Source organism: Glycine max, chromosome 5 (assembly GCF_000004515.6).
Source record: "Glycine max cultivar Williams 82 chromosome 5, Glycine_max_v4.0, whole genome shotgun sequence".
Classification (NCBI taxonomy): Eukaryota; Viridiplantae; Streptophyta; class Magnoliopsida; order Fabales; family Fabaceae; genus Glycine; species Glycine max.
The window spans coordinates 41,792,134-41,803,068 of NC_038241.2; the positions used below are offsets into that span (position 1 = coordinate 41,792,134).

The 10,935-nt window shown below is 34.2% G+C and overlaps 2 protein-coding genes across 2 annotated transcripts; both read right to left on the reverse strand.

Moving 5' to 3' along the window:
• Positions 1–761: 761 nt before the first annotated feature.
• On the reverse strand, positions 762–2,500 carry LOC100787767 (uncharacterized). Its single transcript, XM_003525161.4, has 3 exons — positions 1,717–2,500; positions 1,439–1,624; positions 762–1,363 (listed from the first exon to the last, which is right to left on the reverse strand). The coding sequence occupies exons 1-3, from the start codon at positions 2,128–2,130 to the stop codon at positions 1,079–1,081; spliced, it is 885 nt and encodes a 294-aa protein (XP_003525209.1). The 5' UTR covers positions 2,131–2,500; the 3' UTR covers positions 762–1,078.
• A 6,184-nt stretch (positions 2,501–8,684) lies between these two features.
• On the reverse strand, positions 8,685–10,692 carry LOC100786888 (T-complex protein 1 subunit delta). The gene has a single exon (XM_003525159.5). It carries the CDS (start codon positions 10,538–10,540, stop codon positions 8,939–8,941), a length of 1,602 nt encoding a protein of 533 aa, XP_003525207.1. The 5' UTR covers positions 10,541–10,692; the 3' UTR covers positions 8,685–8,938.
• Between the last annotated feature and the right edge of the window lie 243 nt (positions 10,693–10,935).

Here is a 10,935-nt window from a genome sequence, read left to right on the forward strand (position 1 = left end):
GTTATGTTAAGTTTTTTCATTCTGAACCTAACGAAATATAAAACTTTATGTTGAAAATAAAATATAATAAATAAAAAAACAATAAAATGTCATAATAATTTCATTGACAATTATATTAATATATCAATGAAAATTATATTAAATTATGAATATTTGTGTTTGTAAAAAATAAATGAAAATAAAAACACTTTAATATTAAAAATTTTACTAATGATTCTCGCTCATTTCTTTAGCTATTTCTGTAAAATCATGGTAAGAAAACATAAGTTATAATGTAGAAAAAAATGCTTAGAAAATGAGTTTAAGTAGAATGAGAAAAATAAATGATATTATATAGATAAATAAGTTAAGGTACAAAATTAAAAAAGACAACAACTGAACGCAGACAACCCCCACAAACAAACGAGAGAGAAAGATATCACATGCCAATTTTTTTGTTACAACTTAACAATATAAGAGAAGAAGAAGATGAATGAATAAAGAAAATATAGAAGTATTGATTAGAAAAATTAACCTTAACACAAACAAATAAAACGATACAAGATGTTTTGCCTGGATACGTGAATAAGAAACGAAAATGTAATATATCTTATCTACCAGCAAAATTGTCGTTTAATAAATTGTGTTAAATGTTCCGAATTCATTTTGATTTGATGACGTCGCGGTTATGGAGCTTAGCCAACAACAGATCACAAACAAACCCGTTAAAAAAAAGGTCAAATTTCTCGGCGGCTATAATTATCTGAAAAATGAAAACAACATTGAAGATTAAGTACTACATAATAACATTATTTCTTCCTTTTACATGATGGGACAAAATTATTTAAAGAAAAAATCCAACATGCCTTTAATTATCTTCAGTATCCATCACGTCTGTGCATACTATTGAGGCAGCCAAAAATGTGCAAAAAAAACAAAGGACGCACGCGTCCTTCCAATCCTGCCCTATGAGCTGTATACACATTACTTTCCTCAGCCAAGATAGAAAACCAACGAATCATGAAGGAATAGTAGTAAAAAAAAATATTTTTCTTTCCCATGTGCTGCTTCTTAATTCCTTTCCTCACTTGCGACTCAATCAATCATAGGTGCAAGAATGCTTGAGGGAAATTGGAACATTAATCTTCTTGGGATCCAAATTGATGGAACATTGAACCCTTTTGTAGTACTTGGGCTTCACCAATCTCCCAAGCACGTAAGCTCTGGATCGAATGACAAAGGTCAAATTCAAAGGAACAGGCAGCGTGGGCACACCGGTTGAGCTACTCAAGCTAGCACCTCCTCCATACAACGGGATCTTGTTCCCCATCACCGCCACACTCACTAATCTCTGACTCTTCCTTGACTGATAGAACTTCTTCAACTGCGTAGTACATCAATTCAAATCAAATCAAATAATTAAATTAATAATGTGATCAATTTGTGTGTATATACTTACATTTCCCGTAGCAATTACAATATCTGAATAGGAGAGATCGAAAGGTGTGGATGTGACATGGACCCCAAAGAATGTTCCAGTGTTGCGATAAGTGAATTTGACGGTGGAATTCATGGTGATCATGTCGGTGGCTACTCCGCTGGAATCGGAACCAGCTTGAACTCTGAGATGGTCAAATTTTATACTCTGCAATTAGCACCCAGAAGGTAAAAATGAGAATAGAGAAATACCCATTATAGAACAAGAAAAAAGACAAAAAAACTTGGGAAGAAATGAACCTTGATGAGGATTTTGGGCTTCATGGGTCGGCTGGCACACCAGAGGATGAGAGAGAAGAGAGAGAAGAGAAGGAAGAAGCCGAGGAGGAAGGCGAGGAAATAGTATCGACGAGAGAGAGAATGTTGGCGATCTAATTCGGATTGGAGAAGACCCTCTTCTTCGATGACGTCGATGCCCTTCCAAGATTTATTATTATGGTTATTGCGGTGGCGTGAAGCGGAGAAGCGGCTGGAGGAGGAGTGAGAGTGAGGAGGGGAACCCATGGGGCTGAGAACAGGGGTGGAGTGCAACGACGTCGTCGTTTTCTCCCCATCGTGGGAAGGGCTCTGAACGTAGTACACTGCTCGCCGAGGAGACCTTGTGCTGGACGACGCATCCAGGCTTGTTACCTCCGAGTCTGTCTTGGCATGCATTTCAATGTTGCTCTCAAATCTACCACACCTCTACCTCTATTTTATCTACCAAAGTATTTGCATTGGTGGCTCATTATTAAATTATTTCGCTCGGTGGGGGATAGGGATTAATTGGATGTATTATGTGCTCATTGATTGAAATAAAAACAAAAAACATTTGTGCTTTGACTAAGTTTAACGCTAAGGAAAAGCAATCCTTTAAGATTAAAGGGCACGACACGACATAAAAAAAAAAAAAGAAGGGAATGCTTGCTTGCTTTATTGCGTTGCGGTGGTTAGGTTGTGTATTATGTTATATGGTTTGGAGCGTGGGAAAGAGGAAGAAGGTGAACAAGTAATGACCCGACAGCTGCGTTACAGTTGTCACCCAACATAATACTATGAATCTACCATGTTGGTTCCAACAGGATTTAAAAGGGCAAGCACATGCACATGAATATGGGAGCTACCATGCACACAACATGCTCACTTTTTTTTTTTTTTTTTTATTCTCAACTTAATAAATTCCTCTAATGTTTTCTTACAATTACTGGAGATAGAAAAATATATAATGTCGGTGCCGTGATGATAGCAATCAGCTTCACCCATGAAGCCATTCCATTGACTTATAAAATTGTTGAATTTGTTTTCATGGCAGCAGCGCATCGCATTCGTCGCATAATCAATCAGTTTGCAAACGCACACAGCAAGAAAGATATCTATCGTTGAATTATATTTAGAATCAAGTTTTTTTTTTAATATATATATATAAGTTAATAACTTCGTGTATCTAATGAAAAATCATTCTTTAACTCAAATTAATGGCCAATTAAAGAAGTGTGAAAGACTCAAGATCGCCAAAATAATCAAATCAACCAAGGAAAACAAGTCTTCTTTGACTCTAACATCAACAAGCAATTGTATATTTATCTTTTTTATTTTAATGCACCTTAAATTAAATTAATTATAAATACATTTTTCATTTAGTCACACAAAACCCATTTTAAAAATATTTACTCTCCAATATATGTAGGACTATAGGAAAAAAATCCCCTGTGAAAATTACTATTCTTACTACCATTTTTTCTATTCTCACCCAAAAATGATAATTTATATGGCACTGATTACTGTTAAAAAAGGTAGGTTGTATCTTAATTAATTTAATTTTAATTTAAAAACAATAGTTTGACTGATTTAGAAAATCAACTTATATCTTCAGTTAGTTACTTATTAGTTATTTTTCATAAAAATTTAACAAAACGAAAATGTATTTACATTATAAGAGGGACTGCAAAAAATACACAACAAAAGCTTCCGTGATATGCTTAAACAACAAAATCTTATTTCTATTATATATTTAAACAGCAAACACATATTTTCATTATGTAAGAGAAGGTGCAACAATATTACACAACAAAAATGAGATTTTGTTGACAAAATATAGAGTGAAATCACATTTTCATTTGTGTTTTTTTTTTAAATTCTTCTTACACAATTGAAACGTATTTATATTGTGTAATTTATCAATGAAATCATGTTTACATGAAAAGGTTTTTTTTTTTGGAAATTAAATTTAAAGGAAATATGGGGGTGCAAATAGCAACTTTAGGGTGAGAATAGTAATTCCCAACCAACTTGAAATTATTCTATTTTATAGTAGCCTAAAAAAGGAAAATAAATAGTCAGGTTAGCTAGAGTGAGAGGGGACTGTATTGTCTATTTGCAATTTGCAAGATTTGTTTATAAACAACCATATCCAAAAAAACAATTTTTTATACAACTAAAAAGCTTCTAAAAGGAAAATCTCAAACAAAAAAAACTAAACCAAACGCCTCACACCTCGACAAGGGGGAAAATATAAAAATGAATCATTTACACTTATGAATTAATTTATTTTAAAGTCATAATAAAAAGTCATAACCTTTTGAAAATGTATTTGAAAATAAAAATATATTTCCAAAAAAACAAAGGCTTGATATACATCATGACGTCGGAACTTTTTGCAACATAAAATGACGACATTTACATGCACCTAATACAATATAAATGAAAGACTTGATATACATCATGTATAACATGTAAGCAATAAGGATTTTGGGGTGAATAAATCAAAGTTAATTTGTAAATTTATACCACTCCAATTGTATAATTTACATACTCCTAGATAAAGAATCATGAACTCATTGTTTAGACTAAATAGTTAAAGCTACATTCATTTTCACTCATTATCAACAGATGATGCAGTTGTTTCGCCTTCCCTTTTGGACAGTACCTGTAAACCATAAATTATTATAGTTATATTTTGCAAAAATCAGTCAAGCATTTTTATTCATATGTACAAGAAAGAACTTAATTCAACAAGCATTTATATCGAAGGGCAATGCAATATTAACCGTTTATATAACCTTTGCCCTTTGGAATTACTTACGTTGTAACAAACTATAATACAAAAGAAATCAATTAAACAATGCATGTGTTAACTAATACCAGAAAGTAAAACAAAAAGAGTATTTTATTGGGATGCATAAAAATACACTCCCATGTGATTTCTAATGAAAAAAGTTATCTTTTAATTCCTTAATTTGTGCCATTAAAGAAAACCCAAACCTAAAATTAACTAAGGGTTGTTCAAAATTATGCTTTCTAATGACAGTATTTTACAACAACCAAATGATAATGGCTTTCAAATGTACCTGTTTATCCATTACCACTTTAACCCGCCATATTGCTTTTACCATTTATACTAGAAATTCTACCCCCTCACTAAAATAATTTTACAAGGTCTAATTTTCTTGACTCAAAAAACAAAACTTGAATAACTATGTAACAATTCCATTCCAAAAACAAAATATATAGAACTCAATTACAATTCTTTATTTACAAACATAGTTTGTTTTTAATTTCTAGTTCTCCTAATAATTCAGTATATTGTGTTTCACTTGGTATGGGGTTTACAACCAAAATATATAGTAACCAAGCTTTGTTATTCCACACCAACTATATATAAATCAACTAATTGATCCATGCCATTAGGTCTATAACAACAACTAGTTGGTAAAAGATATATCTTAAAATAACTTGATTTTTCAATACATGTTCAAAGTTTTTGTGTCTTCAATTGATAAAAAAAAAAACAATATCTAAGTAACAATAGTTGGTCAACACTATCACAAAGTTGGAAATGGAAATCAAGTGGCTAATACATGCCTTTTGGTGTTATTTCCACACATGTTTAATTTAAGAAAATTACTTAACAAATAAATTATAAGGTACAAAAGCAAGAGGATAATTAGTGGTAGGGAGAAAATTATACCTCATCAGTTATACTGCATAAGCTATTAAATTTATCTAATGCAGACTTGTTATGACTTAGGGGTATTTAGTTCCAACAGGGCATGTCATTCTCTCAAGATAAATGGAGAAAAAGTAAAATGGTGGTTAGTGCTACTTGAGTTTGAATATTTGATAATTGCTAAAATAATTTTGATAAGATAGTATGACAGTTTTAGGCAAGTCTCTAGAAGTTCATATCTCACATATATCCTTGTTTCTCTTATCTATTTTTTCCTAGTGACTCCTTTCCCACTTACTAACACAGACATGTATTTAATACTGGGAAACAGGATTTGCTTTATATAGATACCCTTGATGCAAGTATTCTTGTATTGAGCAAACTTTGTGGTGAATGGAAGGAATACTTTGTCAAACATCCTACTCTCTACTTTTATAAATGTTATGATACATGTTATATAAACTTTAACACTGTCAGTATGCATGTTGAAGCTTCGGTCTATTTTACAAATTGTTCTTGTATGATCAAGGGTACTTTTGGATAAACAACTTAATTGTGTGCTTATCAAATAAGAGCTTTTGATAGGTTAATCTTATTAAATGGCTTATTTTGATTACCTTTCCTATTTAGCTTATTTTGATTAGCTTTCTCATTTAGCCTATTGAAATAAGCTAAAATGAACTTTAGGAGGGCCATTAGCTACTTTAGGAGGACCATATTCAATAAAATTTGTACTTGTTATCATTTAGGAAATTAAACAGACCATTAATTGACTGAAATTTATTTTTATCATCCGTGAATTTCACTTGAGTAGGTTGATTGTCCTGTCTTATTCATGTCCTTTATTTGCTTTTAACTGGCTTCCTTTATATATATACTAATTTTAATAATTCATGAGAAGGAAAACAGTGATCCATATTTTTGGTGCTAGTGTCACTGTTTCAACTGTTAACACCCAGATTTTCTTTCAATTTGAGACCATCTATCGAGTTCCAATTTAATAACTTGAATCTAAGCAGCCGTTCTTTTGTATGTGAAGGTTTAGCTGCATATGTATTGGAAACTATCCTTTACAGCAAGACTTCTGCTCTGCAGTAGGAATATGGTGTTGGCAATAGTGTGTGCAATTTGATTTGTACTGAAATTAGAAGAAAAGGAAAGCAAGAAAGGCAATCCTTGTCTCTCTTTTTTTTTTTATGTCTTTGTTTAACCTGCAATACGTACTATTCTGCTAACAAGTACTTGCTTTAAGAATCACTTTACTTGATGGGATCATGCAAATATCATCATGAAAACTTTTGGCATTTCAAAAGGTGAGTTCTATAAGCCTTAACTAACAAGGATATATTTTTCTTATAATAAATAATTTTCCTTGTCTATTAATAGCTTGAGTTTGGGACGGGTTGTTTGTGTTTGCAGTTCTACAAGGATCTATCTATTGGGTTGTAAGTTATCATTCGCGAAGCATAACCTATCGATGTAGAAACAGATGGTTAGTTACTTAGTTTTGTATGTAAGTAATGGTGCTTTAAGTGACATAGAGGATCTTTGCAATTTAATAAAATGGTTTTGGTGGGAGTTGATTGAAGGATTCTATCATGGCTATAGTTACCTTATTTTGACATTGTATCAGAATTCTTTCGGAGTATTGAATCTGTCATGACATATTTGTTACTATTCAACTACTTGTTTATCTACAAACTTTTGTTATTCTTAAAATATAATTAAATTTGAATATTCACATGTATAAATTCTATTTTTAAATATTTGTATTTTTTAACCTTTAAATATTGTCTAATATTAAAATTATTGTTAAATTATTAAATATTTAAAAATTGACTTATGTTTATTTTTGATAAAAAAAATTAATATTGAAATTTTATTGTTTAAAATAAATATTTAAAAATAAAAATTTGCATTTAATACAAATTAAATTATTCCATCCAAAAAAAAAAAATTCAAAACTTCAAAAAAATTGAATTGTTTTATCCACACAAAACATTTAAAAAATAAAGTGAATTCATGTATTTTAATTTTCTTGAATTACTAAAATTTCCTATCCAAACACAGGTCTTGGCATAATCATGCATGTGTGGCAGCATTCATTCTCTATATTAAAAAATTCTTGTTAAAAAATCTATTTTGATAAAATAATTTATATATCAATATCAATATAATAAATCAAAAAACAAAAGACATTTCCAAATAACTAAAACTCATTTTGATAATTACACACTTAAAATTAATTTTGATATCTACTTTCTAAAAACCATTGAAAGTGAAAATTACCTTTTCTAATTATATTATCCAAACAAAATTAACTTAATTTAAAATCACGTTAATCTCTAATCAATTCTAGAAATGTTTATCCAAACACACTTCTTCAATATGATATTCCTTTTGAGAATGGAAAACATTTTCGTTCAATCTTCAAAGGTAGCTGTAAGATAAATTAAATGCACAATCTGATTTATATATGACACATCTAATCCCTACAACACGCAATTACAAAGTCAATTCATTCGTTCAACTTTCTTTGACCACTCCAGGGAGTTGGAGCATCCTGCATTGTCATATCTCTCATTTTATTCAAACGGGTGGCTCTGCATTTATTGCTGTCTTCCAAACCTTTCAAGTTGCTATCAGGAGTTGTGCAGACGTTTTGTTAGCCATCAATGGAAGATACCAAACCTAAAACTGCCAAACTATTCTTTTACTGATAAAAATAGATGGCAGAAGATTAGGAGTTTGCTTGGACAAAATTTTTCATAAGTGCTTTAAGAAGAAAATAAGAAAAATAAAATGATCTTCTAAGTTAAAGGTAATTTATGCATAAGCTAATTTGTAAAAATTCTCTCCCATTAGTTTTGCCAAAATTTATTTTTTAAAGGCAAAAATTAATTTAATTATATTAGTAGAAGGATTTATAGAAGTCCTACAAGCTGTACAGCATACATGTATATCAAAAAACCTATGTCTAGAAAGATCCAAAACAAAACCTCCGAGAAGAAAGAGCATCAAATCGGCCACATGCTTTTTACATTACACATTGAGCAACTAATGGATTCTCCAAAGCAAAGACGTCCAATTAAAACTTCAACTATAACTTCACTGATATAACATCATTCCACGAACAATAACATAACATAAATCCACGCAATTACAGGATATTAAAATTACGACTTTTAATATGCAACCATTCCACTCAAAGTCACATACAGACACAGGATATACAAGTATGGCTAAGGTAAGGAAAATGCATGAACACAATCAATAGCAGTGGTGCTCATAAAAATCATCAACTATTGATAAACCCCCAACACTTCTGAATCTGATGACTTGAGCAAGCATCACAATCCATGAGGACATTCAAAATTGTAAATAACAGCAGCAGCCAAAGTCAAAAGAACTTAACCAAAGTAGCTAGAAAGAACATAAACTACCAACATAAAATTAAAGCACGAAGTACAAAAAAAAAAAAAAAGAAGATAATGGGTGATTCAGTTTCTCTCTAAATTCCACATTGTTCAATCAACTCTACCTCACAGTTACAATATCATCAATCTTCAAAATCATCCGCACACACTCTGTCGCCAACATGATCGCACTTGTGCTAACAAGAAGGGGCTGCACCACATTCTCCTCCAAGATGTTGGTAATCTGACCCTTCCTCACATTTATTCCAGCATTTATCTCACCCTGTGCATGACGATTCCTCAGCTCGGTAACAATGGCAATCGGGTTCAAACCAGCATTCTCAGCCAGAGTATAGGGAATAACTTCAAGCGCCTCAGCAAATGCCCTCACACAGTAACCCTCCATCCCATGCAACACCTTAGCCCAGGCACCCAGCTGCCTGGAGAGCTCAATCTCAGGCGCACCACCGCCGGCAATGAGAAACCTCTTGGCAACCAAACACCTAACAACACACAAAGCATCGTGCAAACTCCTCTCGGCCTCATCGAGAACAAGCTGATTAGACCCACGTACAAGCACAGTGGTGGTCTTCCCCATCTCCTTAATCCCAGTAATCTTCACAATCTTCCCATCCCCAAGAGAAACCTCTTCCACAAGATCAGCGTAACCCAACTTCTCAGTGCGAAAATGCTCAATGTTAGCAATGGGCAAACAATTCAGTGTCTTGGTAATGAACTCAATCTCATCCCTCTCCACATCCTTAATGACCAAAATCTTAGCTTTGGCAAGGTAATGCAAGGACAAATCAGTAACAGCATCCCTCAAAATACTCTTCTGAATCAACAACACATTACAACCAGTGGCCTTGATCTTCTTAATCATGCCGAGAATATAACTACGCTCTTCCTTTAGAATCCTATCCATCTGAGAGTAATCACTCACCACAATGCTCTGTTCGATGTCTGTTTTGGGAGGCGAAATCTGGAACTGTATGACGGCGATCTTGGCGTTCTCCATGCGGGTGGGTCCCCCGGCGGCATGGCTGACCTTCTTGTCAAAGACGAGACCTTTCACGAGCTCGGTGTCGTCGACGGTGCCGCCGAGCTTCTTCACGATCTTCACATCGCGGAGGTCGACCATGTCGGGCTTGGCGGCATCGACGACGGAAAGAACGGCGTCGACGGCGAGGGGAGCCAGGAGCGTGGAGTACTGGCTGACGACCTTGCTGTTGAGGGATGTGCTAGCGGACTTCACGAGGGAGTCGCGGTCAGAGAGCTCGACGGGGACGGCCATGGCGGTGAGAACGTCGACGGCCTTCACGGCAGCCTTGTGGAGGGCGTCGGAGACGACGGTGGGGTGGATGCCGTGGGAGAGGAGGAGGAGGCACTGCTCGAGGAGGGCGCCAGCAATGACGACGACGGTAGTGGTGCCGTCGCCGGCGGCGGAGTCCTGGGACTTGGAGAGCTCGACGAGCATCTTGGCGGCGGGCTGGAGGACCTGCATCTTGTTGAGGATGGTGGCGCCGTCATTGGTGATGATGACCTCGTCGGAGGAGGTGGAGATCATCTTGTCCATGCCCTTGGGGCCCAGACTGGTGCGAACCGCGTTGGCGACGGAGCGTGCGGCCACGATGTTGGCGTGGCGGATGTCATCCTTGCGCTTGTTGTCAACGTAGGACTCCGTCTTCGAGGATCGGTGCTGGGGAGCTGTGATTGCCGCCATTGATGGTTGCAGAAGGAAGAAACCCTAGACGCAGAGGAAACCCTAGATTTGAAAAAATAGTATGTGGGGGGAAGAGGAAGAAAGAAAGAGTGATGGGTTGCGTTGGTTACTTCAGAGAGTGGGGTTTTTCCGTTTTTGCATTTCCCTTTTTCTAGCGAAGTCAAGGGGTTTTATTTGGCTGTTGTATTTTTTATTTTTCTAAATAACTTTATCTCTTTATATATTTATGAGAAAAATATATTTTCACAGAATATCAATTAAAAATAGTTTATAAGAAACGAAAAGAGGAGTATTTTTTATAAAATTTATATTTTTATTTAATTAAACGAAAAAAATTAAACTCTATAAAAATATAAAATTTTGATTATTTGTATTTAAATAAAAGTATTTAAAGG

Coding starts and splice junctions, on each gene's coding strand:
- LOC100787767 (XM_003525161.4), bottom strand. CDS start 2,130: ATGCATGCCAAGACAGACTCGGAGGTAACAAGCCTGGATGCGTCGTCC. Junction 1,625..1,716: donor AGCCCAAAATCCTCATCAAG/GTTCATTTCTTC, acceptor TGCTAATTGCAG/AGTATAAAATTTGACCATCT. Junction 1,364..1,438: donor TTGTAATTGCTACGGGAAAT/GTAAGTATATAC, acceptor TGTACTACGCAG/TTGAAGAAGTTCTATCAGTC.
- LOC100786888 (XM_003525159.5), bottom strand. CDS start 10,540: ATGGCGGCAATCACAGCTCCCCAGCACCGATCCTCGAAGACGGAGTCC.